At 41.4% G+C, this 15796-nt stretch overlaps 2 protein-coding genes across 4 annotated transcripts in view; both read right to left on the bottom strand.

Annotated features, from left to right (window-relative positions):
* Positions 1–3670: 3670 nt before the first annotated feature.
* On the bottom strand, positions 3671–9306 carry LOC135558602 (alpha-tocopherol transfer protein-like). 3 transcript variants are annotated; one of them, XM_064992524.1, is made up of 5 exons: positions 8852–9278; positions 7343–7496; positions 6632–6825; positions 6021–6131; positions 3671–5817 (listed from the first exon to the last, which is right to left on the bottom strand). In XM_064992524.1, exons 1-5 carry the CDS (start codon positions 9065–9067, stop codon positions 5587–5589), a joined length of 906 nt encoding a protein of 301 aa, XP_064848596.1. In that variant the 5' UTR covers positions 9068–9278; the 3' UTR covers positions 3671–5586. The 3 variants fall into 3 exon arrangements, with proteins under 3 accessions (XP_064848596.1, XP_064848597.1, XP_064848598.1); XM_064992525.1 differs by having other exon boundaries at positions 8864–9240; XM_064992526.1 differs by lacking the exon at positions 6021–6131 and having other exon boundaries at positions 8852–9306.
* A 940-nt stretch (positions 9307–10246) lies between these two features.
* Positions 10247–15796, bottom strand: part of LOC135558601 (xenotropic and polytropic retrovirus receptor 1 homolog) — a 43722-nt gene continuing 38172 nt past the window's right edge. The window contains exons 12-14 of the mRNA XM_064992523.1: positions 15502–15641; positions 14554–14775; positions 10247–13953 (exon numbers count right to left, since the gene is read on the bottom strand). Coding sequence (XP_064848595.1) covers positions 13899–13953; positions 14554–14775; positions 15502–15641 — 417 coding nt within the window. The 3' untranslated portion in view covers positions 10247–13898. The remainder of the gene's footprint in view (positions 13954–14553; positions 14776–15501; positions 15642–15796) is intronic.

Raw genomic sequence — 15796 nt, 5'->3', positions numbered from 1 at the left:
ATCATTGCACCTGTACATAGCCCATCCAACTACCTCATCCCCGTACTGTTATTTATTATATTTATTTCGCTCCTTTGCACCCCAATATCTCTACTTGCACACTCATCTTCTGCACATCTATCATTCCAGTGTTAATGCTAAATTGTAATTTAGTGTTTATTTGCTATATTGTTATTATTTTGTCACTCTGGCCTATTTATTGCCTTACCTCCCTTATCCTACCTCATTTGCACACCCTGTATATAGACTTTTTCTATTGTATTATTGATAGTATGTTTGTTTATTCCATGTGTAACTCTGTGTTGTTGTTTTTGCTTTATCTTGGCCAGAACTTGTTCTCAACTAGCCTACCTGGTTAAATAAAATTGAATATATATATATATATATATAATTGCTGCCAAAGGTGCTTCAGGAAAGTACTGAGTAATGGGTCTGAATACTTCTGTAAATATGGTATTGCAGTTAAATATGTTTTTTTAGCAAAACTATATATGTTTTCATTGTCATAGGGTATTTTGTGTAGATTGATGAGGGGAAAACCCGATTTAATCAGTTAATCAATATGGCTGTAAGAAAACAAAATGTGAAGAAAGTCAATGGGTCTGTGAAACATAGTATTTCCATTGACAGGATCCTACTGAAGAGGACTCACCATCCCTCAGAGCCTGGTTCCTCTCCAGGTTTATTCCTTGGTTCCTTCCTTTCCATGGAGTTTTTCCTAGCCACCGTGCTTCTACATTGCTTGCTGTTTGGGGTTTTAGGCTGAGTTTCTGTATAGCACATTCTGACATCTGCTGATAATACATTTGATTGACTGATCCTGACTACTAGGTGTTGTCCAGAACCAGTCAGATGTTTGGACACATCTACTCGTTCAATTTTTTAATTTTACTTTTTTTTAAACTATTTTCTACATTTTAGAAAAGTAGTGAAGACGTCAAAACTATTAAATAACACATATGGAATCATGTAAGTAACCAAAAAAAGTGTTAAACAAATCAAAATATATTTTAAATTCTTCAATGTAGCCACCCTTTGCCTTGATGACAGCTTTGCACACTTGGCATTCTCTCAACGAGCTTCAAATTCCCACATATGCTGAGACCTTGTTGGCTGCTTTTCCTTCACTCTACGGCCCAATTCATCCCAAACCATCTCAATTTGGTTGGAGTCGGGTGATTGTGATTGTGGAGGCCAGGTCATCTGATGCAGCACCATCCCTCTCCTTCTTGGTCTAATAGCCCTTACACAGCCTAGATGTGTGTTTTGGGTCATTGTCCTGTTGAAAAACAAATAACAGTCCCACTAAGCGCAAACCAGATGGGATGGTGTATGGCTGCAGAATGCTGTGATAGCCATGCTGGTTAAGTGTGCCTTGAATTCTAAATAAATCACTGACAGTGTCACCAGCAAAGCACCCACACATCATCACACCTCCTCCATGCTTCACGATGGGAACTACACATGCGGAGATCATCCGCTCACCTACTCTGTGTCTCACAAAGACACGGCAGTTGGAATAAAAAATCTCAAATTTGGACTCAGACCAAAGGACAGATTTCCACCGATCTAATGTCCATTGCTCATGTTTCTTGGCCCAAGCAAGTCTCTTCTTCTTATTGGTGTCCTTTAGTAGTGGTTTCTTTGCAGAAATTTGACCATGAAGGCCTGATTCACACAGTCTCCTCTGAACAGTTGATGTTGAGATGTGTCTGTTACTTGAACTCTGTGAAGAATTTATTTGGGCTGCAATTTCTGAGGCTGGTAACTCTAATGAACTTATCCACTGCAGCAGAGGTAACTCTGGGTCTTCCTTTCCTGTGGCGGTCCTCATGAGAGCCAGTTTCATCATAGTGCTTGATGGTTTTTGCGACTGCACTTGAAGAAACGTTCAAAGTTCTTGAAATGTTTCAGATTGACCTTCCTTCATGTCTTAAAGTAATGATCGACTGTCATTTATCTTTGCTTATTTGAGCGGTTCTTGCCATAATATGGACTTTGTCTTTTTTCAAATAGGGCTACCTTCTGTATACCACCCCTACCTTGTCACAGCACAACGAATTGGCTCAAACGCATTAGAAGGAAATAAATTCCACTGAATAACTTTTAACAAGGCCTGTTAATTGAAATGCATTCCAGGCGACTACCTCATGAAGCTGGTTGAGAGAATGCTAAGAGTGTGCAAAGCTGTTTTCAAGACATAGGGTGGCTACTTTGAAAATATATATAAAATATATTTTGATTTGTTCAACACTTTCTTGGTTACAACATGATTCCATGTGTTATTTCATAGTTTTGATGTCTTCAGTATTATTCTACAATGTAGAATTGTTTTTAAAAAGAAAAAACCTGGAATGAGTAGATGTATCCAAACTTTTGACTGGTACTGTATGTGAACTTAATAGTATGTGAATCTGTCACATTCGTCTCTTCTAGTCCGTCTGGCTGTCTGGGCCTCAATGCCAAGAACAAGACAGATTTCTCTTTATCCTCCAGAGGATTCAATTGGTAATTTTAATAATCATTTTGTTCTGTAAAATAGTCAATTTAATAAAGATTATATTATCTTGACAGTGGGTTTATGGAGTTGTGTACAGCTCATGGCATCAGGTCTAATAGTAGGCATGCTTACGAGTAATTTGACAATGAGAATTGATAGTCATAAATATTTTACGGCATAGTAAAGAGAATTCAGGATGTGGAGATACTAACTCAAAAGCGTTTGGACTTTGGACTCATATTTTCCCCACTAGATGGCAACACTAGACCAGTTAAATATCCAGTAATTACTGTTCTGTGACTGATTATTTTTCTATGCTTTTGAGCCTAGTCATTTTATGAAATGTCATGGAAAACATTGTCTGTGGACACTCAAATTCTTCCCACTGAAAGTTCTTCGTCCTCCATACTCATTCACCAGGGAAGTAAGGGAATTCCATAGGAGGAAAAACGGTTGCACTCCCCTCTACAGGGCAATTTTCATAAAGGAACTAGATAAATACATGGTAATAGACTGATGTGTTGCTTTCCCTCCCTCCCACTTCTATGCATTTCTTTCGATTAGAGCAGAGGGCATAGACTGAAATTCAGAAAACCTGGAAGTTAAAATGTAATTGGTAAGAATAAGCTGTGGTGGAAAAAGTACTCAATTGTCATACTTGAGTAAAGATACTTTAACAGAAAATAATTCAAGTAAAAGTCACCCAGTAAAATAGTACTTGAGTAAAAGTTTAAAAGTATTTGGTTTTAAATATACTTAAGTATCAAAAGTAAAAATAATTTCAACTTCTTTATATTAAGCAAACTACACAGCACCCTTTTCTTGTTTTTTTTTAATTTACAGATAGCCAGAGATACACTCCAACACCCAGACATAATTTACAAACTAAAAATGTGTTTTTAGTGAGTCCACCATATCACAGGCAGTAGGGATGACCGGAGATGTTCTCCTGGTAAGAGTGTGAATTAGACAATTTCCCTGTCCTGCTAAGCATTCAAAATGTAACAAGTGCTTTTGGGTTTTAGGGGAAATGTGTGGAGTAAAAAGTAGATTATTTTCTTTAGGAATGTAGTGAAGTAAAAGTTGTAAAGTACAGATACTCCCAAAAACTACTTAAGTAGTACTTTAAGGTATTTTAAACATATTTACAAAATGTCAGGACAATGAGGGTAATATTAATTTGATATTTTAATAAAATATTCACCTTCTATAGCAGTTTAATAAACTTTCAATAGTGCAAGTTGTTTAATTACAGTACTATTCCAATAGCTAATAATAGTAGGAAAAGTAAACCTTTGCCATGAGGAAGCAAGATGACGGTCTATCAGGAACCACTGAATGACGCAAAGCTTACAAAAGTTATTTTAAATTACTGGTATGTTCACATTTCCTCAATGCAATGATATTGGTCATAAAGATGTAGCAAGCAATGTGTTCCAACAAGCCTCAAGTAGAATATCAATAGAGAAACACAGAGGCACTTCATCAAAAATCATTTTGCTCGTCTTGCTCCTAAACTCCAAACAAACGGACACAAATAAAGCATAACTGAACATTATTAAATCAAGCCATCCAAATGTGATGAAATCTCCTCATACATGGACAGAGGGCTTGTTTACTGAGTTTACTGAGGGCCTAAGGTCAGGAGGGGAGAGAGCCCAGCCAAACTCAACACAGTAGACTGAGAAAGATCCCAGCCAGGCTCAACACAATGTTGTGAGAGAACCTAACTAAGCTCAACACACTGCCCCTTTGGACGGCTTTTAGACCTTTGGACTGTTTCACATGAAGACGGGGAATGGACTAGAGCAGTGAATGCTGCTGAAGGGAGGGCAGCTCATAACAATGGCTGGAATGGAGTCAATGGAATGGTATCAACCACATGCAAACCACGCGTTTGATGTGTTTGGAACCATTCCATTGACTCCATTCCAGCCACCATGCACCGTCCTCCCCTCAGCAGCCTTCACTGGACTAGAGCTTCTGTAATAATAAACAGAGACGTATTTAGCACTTCTCTCATCTGAGTGAGAGAGATGTTGAAAACATTGTCTTTCTTTAAAAAAAAATGTGAACAAAATGTGAGGACATTTCTTTCATAATTGTCTGTGAGAAAAAGACAAAACAGCAAAGAACTGAATCAATTTCCTCTGAGTTTGCTACTACAGACTGGGCAAAGGATATTCAGGGATTTTTGCTATCTTGTATTATCAATCTGGATTAACGGATCTTTCCAAGAACAGGCTGGCTCAGCTTATACTAATTTGAGTAAAGAACTAAGCACTTAATCTTCGTAATTAATTAAAACACCAATCATTGTATAAAAATACACTTCACCACTACACTAGACATTCACAGAACTGTACAAATAGCTAAAATATGTATTTAACCTTGTCTTTTGTTTTAACACATTATGGAAGCACATTTCTTTCTTTTGGTTGAGTAAAGGGGGATACCTAGTCAGTCTTACAACTGAACGCATTCAACTGAAATGTGTCTTCTGCATTTAACCCAACCCCTCTGAATCAGAGAGCCACGGAGGGCTGCCTTAATCAACACTTTTGCACCCAGGGAACAGTGTGTTAACTGCCTTGCTCAGGGGCAGAATGAAATGTTTTACCTTGTCAGCTCTGGGATTCGATCTAGCAACCTTTCGGTTACTGGCTCATCGCTCCCACCCGCTAGGCTACCTGCCGTCCCAATAATATAAATGTTTGCAAACCCCATAAAACAGATGAGATGGAGAAAAGTTGTCTAGGCCCAATTCCAATGTGTTATTACTGAAACACAATGTGTTATGATACTATTTTGAGCACTAGCTCCTACCGAGCATCCCTCGTCATCATCCTATCGTTTCATCAACTACTGATAAAAACTTGAAATAAATAAACAGGATGCTCATATAAACTCAAAACTAGCAGACAATCTTGGACCGAGAGCTCAAGTTGTGCACCCCAACCATATCGATTGGACTTCCCTTAAAAAAGAAGGTGAAGGAAGGAATAAGAAATTGGACTTCAGAAGGATGCTACGAGTTGTGTGGTTGGTCAGTGAGATACACTCTGGGATGTGTAGTCTATGGGGAGTCAGGAGCTGTAGGCAGACTGGCTGTCAGGTTCTGGGTCAGAGGTGACCTCATCTACTGCAGGGTAGATGGAAAGCTGGGTGAGGAGTTCCTCAGACTGCAGGATGTGGGAGGTCCACTCCTGACACACCTCTTCCAGGGAGGGTCCGCTGCCCCCGTACTCCTGGGGGAGGATGTCTTCGGAGAAAAAATCCCTCAGAGTCTCTTTGAAGGTGCTGCCATGCATATGGATCTAGGAGTAAGACAGGAGAGCATTGACATTAATTAGTATCACTGCCGTCATGATCAACATTGTTGTCACCATCATCACGGGTTAGAAGAACCTGCTCTAAACAACATCATCTCCATCACTCCCGTTAAACGTATGAAAGAGATGTATCCAGGTGAAAACAAGAGTCAGTGCAAGAACGTGAATGATGAAGCCTGGCGACTGACCCGCTGTTTGATCTTATCGGGCAGAAATGGGCGGAGCATGGCGAAGACGGGTCTGAAGAATATGGGCTCGTTGATCAGATGGATCCCTCGCACCTTCAGAGGGAACGAGTCCTGAGGGGATCACATTCAAATAGAGGCTTAAAGCTAGACTCAGCTAGATGATGTTGCAACGAGCAGCACCGCAGATATTGAGATGAGCGGGGTGCAACACTTTGCTCTCACACAGTCACACAAAGTATCTGTGCATGTGCACCGTTGTGCTTCCCATTACAACAGAGGAGAAGTTCAGCCTCACACTACAACGCTCTTAGTTGTTGCGGATATTGGCTAATTACTGTTGTTTGCTTTGTGCATCTACATCATCTTGCTCATTCTACCTTTAGTACAGTAGTATTACAGACTTACAGTATATTCTGTAAGAGTAACATATGAGATTTCGGCAACTCTGGATCCAGAACTAACCATATCCTTAGACCTTTACAATTACTGATCATGTTATTCTAACACATATCATACAAAGATTATTTCTCAAACCAGCGGACGGGCCCATTAAAACAGTAGTTGAAAATGAGTGTCCTAATGAACATGACCCAGTTCAACAGATAACCTACCGTGAGCACAGAGGAGATCCTTTTGGCCAGGGAGGGGTTGATCTGGAGGGCATGAGCGAAGCACCATCCCTGCATGTCAAAAATGGCTTTTAGTCCATTCCTCTGAGTCTCCGTCTCCTGGACGATCAGCTCAGATGTGATCAGACTGACACGGAACACCTCGTACACTGTGAAGTCTTTGGGGTTCCACTGGCCTGAGGAGAAAAGCCAACACATCTCAAATGACACCCTATAGATAGCCCTCAAATTCAAACCTTGACCTCGAAGCCAGTTCCACTGCTTTAAAAAAAAATGTATCTGGGACACCAGGTGGGTACAATTCATTATCAGGTAGAACAGAAAACCAGCAGTTCTCCAGACCTTGTATGTGAAGAGTTCAATACCCCTACTATAGAGTAACCTATATTGAAGAGTATTCCATCTCCTTACACAGCCATGGGCAGATTATTCCTTTTGATTTATGCCTTGCCTGACACCCAGACCACACCCTATGTATTTTAACCTTTATTTAACTAGGCAAGTCAGTTAAGAACAAATTCTTATTTTCTTATTGACGGCCTAGGTGGGTTAACTGCCTGTTCAGGGGAAGAACGACAGATTTGTACCTTGTCAGTTCGGGGGTTTGAACTTGCAACCTTCCGGTTACTAGTCCAACGCTCTAACCACTAGGCTACCCTGCCACCCCAAGAGACCATAGAGGTGAGAACTAACCGATCCTATAGATGAGCACTCTGCTGCCGCTGAGGTCCCGGTCCCTCAGCACTCCATGGTAGTTATTCTGGAGGAGTCCCAGGACAGAGGACGGCTGCAGGTTGGCACTGATCTCTGGGCACTCTCTCCTCCAACGCTGGTAATTAAAGAGTAGCTATAGATAGAAAGAGAAAGAAAATACATATTTTGGGGATTGCAACAGAGGACCCACAGCCAGCTGTCATCCTGTCAAATCATGTCAGGCTGTGTGGACACTGTTAAGCGCCAAGCTGGGAAATGTTTTACAAACCTATGTGCACTGACTGACATTTGTAGGCTATGAACAGGATACAGGGCTACAGACATGAACTATGCCACACATTTTGTTGAATGCAGTTAAGACACATATAAACATGAACTTACAAGTGTTTAAACCATGAATGATACAATAGAATTCACACTCCTATGCCAGCATTGCCTATCCTACAGTGAATGTTTAGTTTTGGAGAGGTCCAAAACGTCCAACTATTGCAAAGCAAAATGTCTTTTTTGACATTATCCATGCATGTGATGCAATCTGGTCGTTTAAAACTTCCTCACATAGCAACAACCTGTAGCCCAAATAGTTTATTTTCCCCGTTAGTCCAGTTGGCATGGACCCAACATTCTTTCAGTGACAAACAGTCTTTGAGTCCAAGTTCTAAACAAGTGCGATAGGCATCGAAACCCAGCTAGCACATAAACGTTCTGAGAACCATGTTTCTTTGAGCTTAGTCTTATGGTTATTTTGCATACAACCTTCCCACAATTTTCTGGAAATGGTGCAGGATAACCAGCTCGCACATAATGTTCTGAGAACTATGTTTCTTAGGTGGGAATTTTAGTACTTCAGCATGTTTCCTCCAGGTTTCTACCTTATGGTTTTATTTAAAGTAATTCTCAAATTGTTTTCTGAGAACATTATAAAACAGCATTCTTCTTTGAGAATTTCAGTACTTCAGCTTAACATTTCCTACAGACTATCATGGTTCTATTTAAAGTCATTTAAAGTCATGTTTTTTAAACACACATGCCACAAAAAAAATGGTTGTAGGATTAATTCCTTGGGAATTAATTACCATGTGTCCTATCTGTGCTTGGAGTTCAAAATAGTTAAACTAGGCTATCAGTTTTATTGAGTTATTGAAAAGGTTATCAGAACGTTAATCATCTTCAAATAACCTATAATTTCCATTCTCAGAAAGTTCATAAAACCTCATAGGAAAATGTTCAGGGAACCATAGTAAAACATTCTCAGAACCTCGCTGCAATTTAAAAAAATATATAAACAGGCGAAATTTTAACTTTTGTTCTCAGAACATTTAAAACGTTTTCAGTTTTACCAGTCAAAACAGTTACGGCTTCGTAAGTGTTTTGACCAATGGGATACCAAACACGTACGTTCCCACAACTTCGAAGGAACCAATGTGCTAGCTGGGCAACATGCGGCATAGCCTAAACAGTTTCAATTTCTCAATACCTTTAACCCACCGAGATACCAACCTTCAGTGACAGATCAACATTAAAGTCTCTCGCTCGCAGAAACTTTATTAGAAAACTGTCTGACCAATTCAAGCTTTGCTGCGGGTCGATGATGTCTTTCTGTGCCCTCTGTCTCAGTTCTAATAAATAAGGTTTGACAAAGTTGGAGTCGTCGGGCAAACTATTTAGGTCTCCCTCGTAATCCGTCTCCTCTCCGGACTTCATGTCGGTACTGTATCACATTTCACGCCCATCACATACAAAAGTAAGTTACTCTTATTTACACAACAGAGAATGAAGAAACTTCCTTCGGCGCAATCAGAATAGGCTACTGAAATAGTCTCGCTCGTCAACGCGCACGCGGCTTACTTACTCACCTCTGTACAACAAGGCACATACTTTATGCGACGAAATCAAGGCTGTACAGCATTTTACTGGTCAGGGGTAAAACTATGTTTTCAAGTACTTGTCGACCTACAGTCCACTGCCATGATACGTGGCAGTAGGGCAAGACAGTGGAAAAACTAGTCCAGCGACTTGAGCAATGTTTGAGCTATTAGACTAAATACATTTTCCATTATGCTACAATTCAAACACTCAAATAAGGCAGGCTAGTGTTGTCTATTTTATACATTTTATTTAACTAGGCAAGTCAGTTACTAGGAACAAATTATTTACATTTACGGCCTATACCGGACGAAACTGGGCAAATTGTGCGCCGCACTATGGGACTCCCAATCACGGCCGGTTGTGATACAGCCTGGAATCGAACCTGGGTATCAGTAGTGACGCCTCAAGCACTGAGATGCAGTGCCTTAGAACGCATGCATCGATCCCTAAACGAAATTAAATACTTCCAGTGAAGAATGATCAGGAATAGATTGTAACGCTACAAACTGTCTGTAAAATGTATTTTTTTCTAGACTAAGTGTATCCGTTGTTATAAAGTGTTTCAACCTTCTTCCACGAAAGGGCGGTGTCGTATTGACCACATTTAATAGCTGGCGTCTAGGCTTGGGCATATTTTTTGGTGCCAAATCAAATTTGTGGCTTGCCCTTGCCTAAACCTGGTGAACAGTATTCAAGTATTACAATATTTAATCGAATTTCTCTTACACCTAATAAAAAGGTTTCAGCCTGCCAAGCATGGGCAAGAAACGTTGTCTATTACTTTGTTTAAGCTACAATAATACATTTCTTTGACACCTCCCTATGCAAAAGAAACCAAAATATAGAGCAAAATGTTCTCACCATTAGGCCAGCCACATTCAAACATTATGGAATAGAATGCCCTCTAAAAGTTATAAAACAGCGCCACCCGCAGGACAAAGAAATAGTGGAAGAGAATGTATAAAGTGGAAATAAATGGGTACAGAAGGATGGAAATAAACAGCTACAAGTACAGAAATTTTTAGACCTTTTTTTAAACTCAAAAACCATGTAACAGTGACAGAGAGTCAATCCAGGCACCTCAGTTAGCAGAGAATGCCAAATGCATGAGGAGTACTCGAAAGGTAGTAGTTACAGTGACCAGGGTATGATGACAGTACATAGGGCGAGCATATTAAAAAAACTGGAACATAAAAACACAACACTGGCGGGACATATTGGACATGGGAAACAGTCCGTTTCATATAGTTCATACAGGGCCCTTCCTTCACTTGGGGTTTTTCCGTCTTTATAGCGTTCTAGGTAGAAGGGAAACAAGGTAACTTTCTAAAGAGCTTTGTTTTGGTCCAGGCTTTTGGTACAGTAGGTTCCACTCTTCTTCCATAGGAGGATCTATTTGAGTGACAGCTTAGTGATCCAATGAGAAGCTACAGGGAGACAGGTCCAGTGCAACTCCACCCTTAGCATTCATAGCTGGAACATACTCCAAGCAAGGTGTTTGAGTGTGTGTACAGGGTATAATTGTAAGCAGGGTGTGTGTAAGCACTTCAGCGAGAGTGTGTATTAATATTTACAAGGCTTTGTATGTGTGTGTGGGCCCTCCAGCTCACTCTCTCAAGGGTGAGATGTTACTTTAGGAATGTAACAAAAATATAGAGATATTCTCTATTTCCCCACTAGGTTCATTGGTTGACCTAGGTGGTACAGTCTCCAGACCGGTAGAGACCACAATATTTGAAAAAGTAACAACAGGTGACCATCACAATCTTTTCAAGGGGCGGGGGACCCAAGGTGCACAGGGTGTTGAATTGTTACTAGTTGTCATTGGGCCCCAGCTTCTGCGTTTCTGTTTATTCTGTGTCTACTATGGTTCTTTTTAGCAGCTAAAGTGCATTTCTGGCAAATCATTCAGATGAGGTGACTCTAGTTAAATAGGAACTATTTGATCTACAACACACTGAGGCCCAATGAAAACCAACAGTTTGCCCTGAGGCACTGGGATCCCTCCTCCCTCTGCTGCAAACATCACTTTATACTTATGACTTATTACAGGGATAATGCATGGCTGTTATTGCTAACCAGCTCCATTCAAGTCTAAGAGCCTCCAAAGTCGGCTCCCTTTGAGCTGGTCATGACATGGTCGACAAGAAAGCTCAAGCATCACAGGGACATATCTGAAATGGCACCCTATTGCCTATATAGTACCCTAAGTTAAAAATAAGTTCCCTATATTGAGCATAGGATGTCATTTCGGATGGAGCCACAAATCGAACACCGTGTTGTCTTTATGTGGTTATCTTCTTCATCACATTATTTAAGTTTCCCCAGACATTTAAGCTCCATCAGGCTTTCCACAATCACTATTGTGGTTGACCTCTACACTACAAATGCAGCTTGAACTTCAAGAAGTATGGGCCAAATCCTAACCTGAGATACACCTGGGTTAACTCAAACCTTTGAATATTGTGCATTAATGTCAATGGGAGACGAGTTATCCGGGCATATCAGGTTGGGATTCTGGCCTAAATGATTGCTTATATCTTTACAGGGTTAGTACATCTACCAGGGCACACAATGGGGGTTAAAACCCTCAGGTGGCTTATGGGAGAGGCAGGAATTCTAGGAAATTGTGTTGACTCAGTAAGAGTAGAACATTTAATGCTTTTGCCTTCATTAGAACTGAGAATATGCATTGAATGCATTCTAATATTAAAGACTCCTTAAGTGAGTCAACACAGACACTTCTCTTCGGGACTAAATGTGAGAACGCACACACATCGTGTTTGTTGGCTGGAATTACTAACAGAATGATACATTCAACAAATGACCCAAAGTGAGAAGCGTTCAAGCTAGGAACAAATAAAAACTATTGAATGGATGGAATGACTTAGATTTCTACTACAGAGGAATATAATGATGTTTTATAATTTAATTCAACTGAAAATATTCATTTCAGTTATCTAGTAAAAAAAATAAAAAAGACGCTAGACACACCCAGGAAGTGGACATCAGAATGAACAGGATGGATGGATCAGAATGGAGATGATTGGTTGGTGAAGAGGCCAATCCCTGCACACCCCCAGACACATGCGACACCGGACTCCTAACTGGCATTGGGTGTGCTGCCCTGAGATCTAATGGAATGGACCGGGAACAACACAGGGCCAATAAAGATGGCTAAACTGAAGTTGACAACAGAGATCTGCGTTATGCTGTATGGGTTCACAAGGCTGCGAAGCAACGCAGATAGAACTCAGATGTCTAGAACAGAAGGTATATATTAAAAAGTGAGTAGGGCTCTGATTTTCTCCTGACCATGTGACCTGACAACTCATGTCACATGACCAAGAAAAAGTGAGGGCTGTTAATAGTGAAATATCTTCTATAGATTCTATTTATATCTGCTGTGCTATGTGACTTACGGAGGCATTGTGCCGTGGAAGCACAGTCCAGCTCTCAATGGAATGTTGCAGATATTTGGCTAGCTCTGAGAAGAGCAAGCGATATAACGATAGTAGAAAATCCTGCCATTCTCACACAGCTTACTGAGAGATTGCATTAGCTCACACTGGTATCTAAAAAGACAAAAGACTAGATTTGGCATGAAAGTAAACAATGTTATAGTTAACCCAGATTGGAAGGTTCTGAAGACAGGGAAGGGGGTGGCTTGTTTTGAGAGAATTGTCTACATCGGAGCCTCCTGAGGGTTTTTGAACATACAAAGTCCTTTTATAGGATGAGATGCCCAAAAAACATTGGTCTCTGATCAGACTTATATTCAGGCCGACCCACTTAACCATTAGAATGAATCCCATTCTCCAACAGGTCCTGGAACAGTTCTTATGGGCAACGACAGGCAGAGACTTTAGAAGCCATTTCAAATCAGAAACACCCATTTTGTTTTTAATTTAAAATAATTCACTCCCAAAATGTTTTAGGCATCTCTCCCCTCGCATAAATAACAATTAAATGTACATTCAACAAAATAAAATAAGAACCAAGGTATTCGTGGAAGAACTTATAGTACATGGAAAGAACAGCCACATTAATATAGTCATCTTCATCGTCATGTTCATCAAAACATGGCATGAGGAAGTCAAAGAACCAGACTGGTCAGACACTCCTCTGCAATCACTGGTCAGAGTCCAACGCTCTCGGTCTTTTTTAAAATATTCAATCATTTCTGATTAGCCATCTTGAAATCAACAGTTAGTCCACCCGTTTGTTCTTCCTGATATCTACATCAACATGTACAGTCTTGTTGTTTCGTCTCTTTCCCATGAATCTGAAGAATAATGGGTGACGTCAACTCAGTCCTAAATGGTCCATGAATGTAACAAAAAGAAAGTGTCTTAAAAGTAGCTGTTCCAAGGTGTGTGTAATATTTTGTTCCTCTACCTACTCCTATATTCATGTCTTTGTACTCCCTCTCTCTCTCTGTGTGTGTGTGTGTGTGTGTGTATTTATGTCAATACATGTAAGGTGCAGATAGGCAGCTCTGTGATGGACTGATTGGAGAAGCTGACGAGGGGGCAGGTCAATCAAATGATCGATCGACTGATTGATGGGGGGAGGAAGGGGGTCAGGGGGCGTGCCTCTAGGAGGGGCGTGGTCCTTTAAAGAGGTTCTGAACCCATGCTATGGATGCAATGGGTCTGGCCTGATGTCAGGTGTCCTCGTCAGTGTCCTCGATGAGAACTTTGGTGTCTCGGGTCTTGGTCCTGAGAGGGAGAGAGAGAAAGTTTAGTAGAGGGCAACACAGCCATACGTTTTATATAAGGTGTGTATGTTATTACCGTACTGGGAAGCAAGGCGAGGCCGTCTTAGGGACACGCTGTAGCTTTGTGTGGGTGTGTATGCATGCCAATGTGTGTGTGTAGCTCTTCTATAACCGTTCTGGGAAGCGAGGCGAGGCCGTCTCAGAGACATGCTGTAGCTTTGTGTGGGTGTGTAAGCATGCCAATGTGTGTGTAGCTCTTCTATAACCGTACTGGGAGCATGCCAATGTGTGTGTAGCTCTTCTATAACCGTACTGGGAAGCGAGGCGAGGCCGTCTTAGGGACACGCTGTAGCTTTGTGTGGGTGTGTATGCATGCCAATGTGTGTGTGTAGCTCTTCTATAACCGTACTGGGAAGCGAGGAGAGGCCGTCTCAGAGACATGCTGTAGCTTTGTGTGGGTGTGTATGCATGCCAATGTGTGTGTGTAGCTCTTCTATAACCGTACTGGGAAGCGAGGAGAGGCCGTCTCAGAGACATGCTGTAGCTTTGTGTGGGTGTGTATGCATGCCAATGTGTGTGTGTAGCTCTTCTATAACCGTACTGGGAAGCGAGGCGAGGCCGTCTCAGAGACATGCTGTAGGAGCGTTTCCAGTTCTTCTTGCCCAGGCGGTTCCGGACTCCGTCCTCCTGGTCCATCATCTGCTCCAGCAGCGTCTGGTCGTCAGCGTTCAGTGGAGCCACTGAGATGTCCCTCACGGCTCGGAACTCGCCACAGTTATTCAGGTGCTCGTTCTCCAGACGGAAGAAGTTCCAGACAAAACGCCTGCAGTGGAGAGGGGGAGGAAGAGAATAGCAAGTGAAATATTGTTGAGGTGTTTCAATGTTCGTATGGGAAGAGAGAATTATGTATGAAATGTCCTTGAGGTATTTAGTGGCTAAATGTTTGCCTTTTAAAATCTTCAGGAACGAGCTCTACCTAGAGGTCAACACAATAGTTGTTAGCCCTGAAATGTCCATTTACAGGAAATAAGATATTGGCATAGAAAAATGATGTTTGAGAGACAGAGGGTAGGGAGAAATAAAGTGAAAGGAAGAGAGAATGCAAAGAAAATATAGAACACAAGAGACAGAGAGAGAACGACAGAGAGAGGAATGCTATTTGGCCCTAAACAGAGAGTGCACAGTAGCAGAACACCTGACCACTGTGACTGACCCAAGATTAAGGAAAGCTTTGACAATGTACAGACTCAGTGAGCATGGCCTTGCTATTGAGAGGCCGCCGTAGGCAGACCTGGCGCTCAAGAGAGGACAGGGTATGTGCACACTGCCCACAAAATGAGAATGTGGAAACAGATGCACTTCCTAACCAAATGTTTGACCATATTAGAGACACATATTTCCCTCAGATTACACAGACCCACAAATAATTCCAAGGTAGAGAGATGTAGAGCGAGGTAGAGCGAGGTAGAGAGATGTAGAGCGAGGTGGAGAGATGTAGAGAGATGTAGAGAGATATAGAGCGAGGTAGAGAGATGTACTCTGTTCTCACCTGAAGACCTCCAGAGGGGCTAGGATGGTGGCCAGGATGTCTGCAGCGGAGGGTATCCCACTGACTGTGCTCAGGAAGAGGGGTATCGTCCAGGCAAAACGTAGCAACACATCCTCCAGTATGGCACAGTAGTAGTAGGCCTGAACACACACATCAAATAATCACATACAAACCTTCTGAAATAATAGACCTGAGCACGCACGCACGCACGCACACACACACACACACACACACACATCAAATAATCACATACAAACCTTCTGAAATAATAGGCCTGAAAATATTTTTATGGTGA

Source organism: Oncorhynchus masou, chromosome 17 (assembly GCF_036934945.1).
Source record: "Oncorhynchus masou masou isolate Uvic2021 chromosome 17, UVic_Omas_1.1, whole genome shotgun sequence".
In the NCBI taxonomy this organism is placed as follows: Eukaryota; Metazoa; Chordata; class Actinopteri; order Salmoniformes; family Salmonidae; genus Oncorhynchus; species Oncorhynchus masou.
Note: the sequence above shows the minus strand (reverse complement) of the source record. Positions and strands in the feature narration are given on the sequence as shown.

What these genes read in the sequence shown, in the direction of transcription:
- LOC135558602 (XM_064992524.1), bottom strand. Translation starts at nt 9,067, where the DNA reads ATGAAGTCCGGAGAGGAGACGGATTACGAGGGAGACCTAAATAGTTTG. An exon ending in AGTGCTCATCTATAGGATCG is followed by an intron (nt 6,826 to 7,342) that starts GTTAGTTCTCAC and finishes TTTTCTCCTCAG; the next exon opens with GCCAGTGGAACCCCAAAGAC. An exon ending in GGATCTCCTCTGTGCTCACG is followed by an intron (nt 6,132 to 6,631) that starts GTAGGTTATCTG and finishes TGATCCCCTCAG; the next exon opens with GACTCGTTCCCTCTGAAGGT.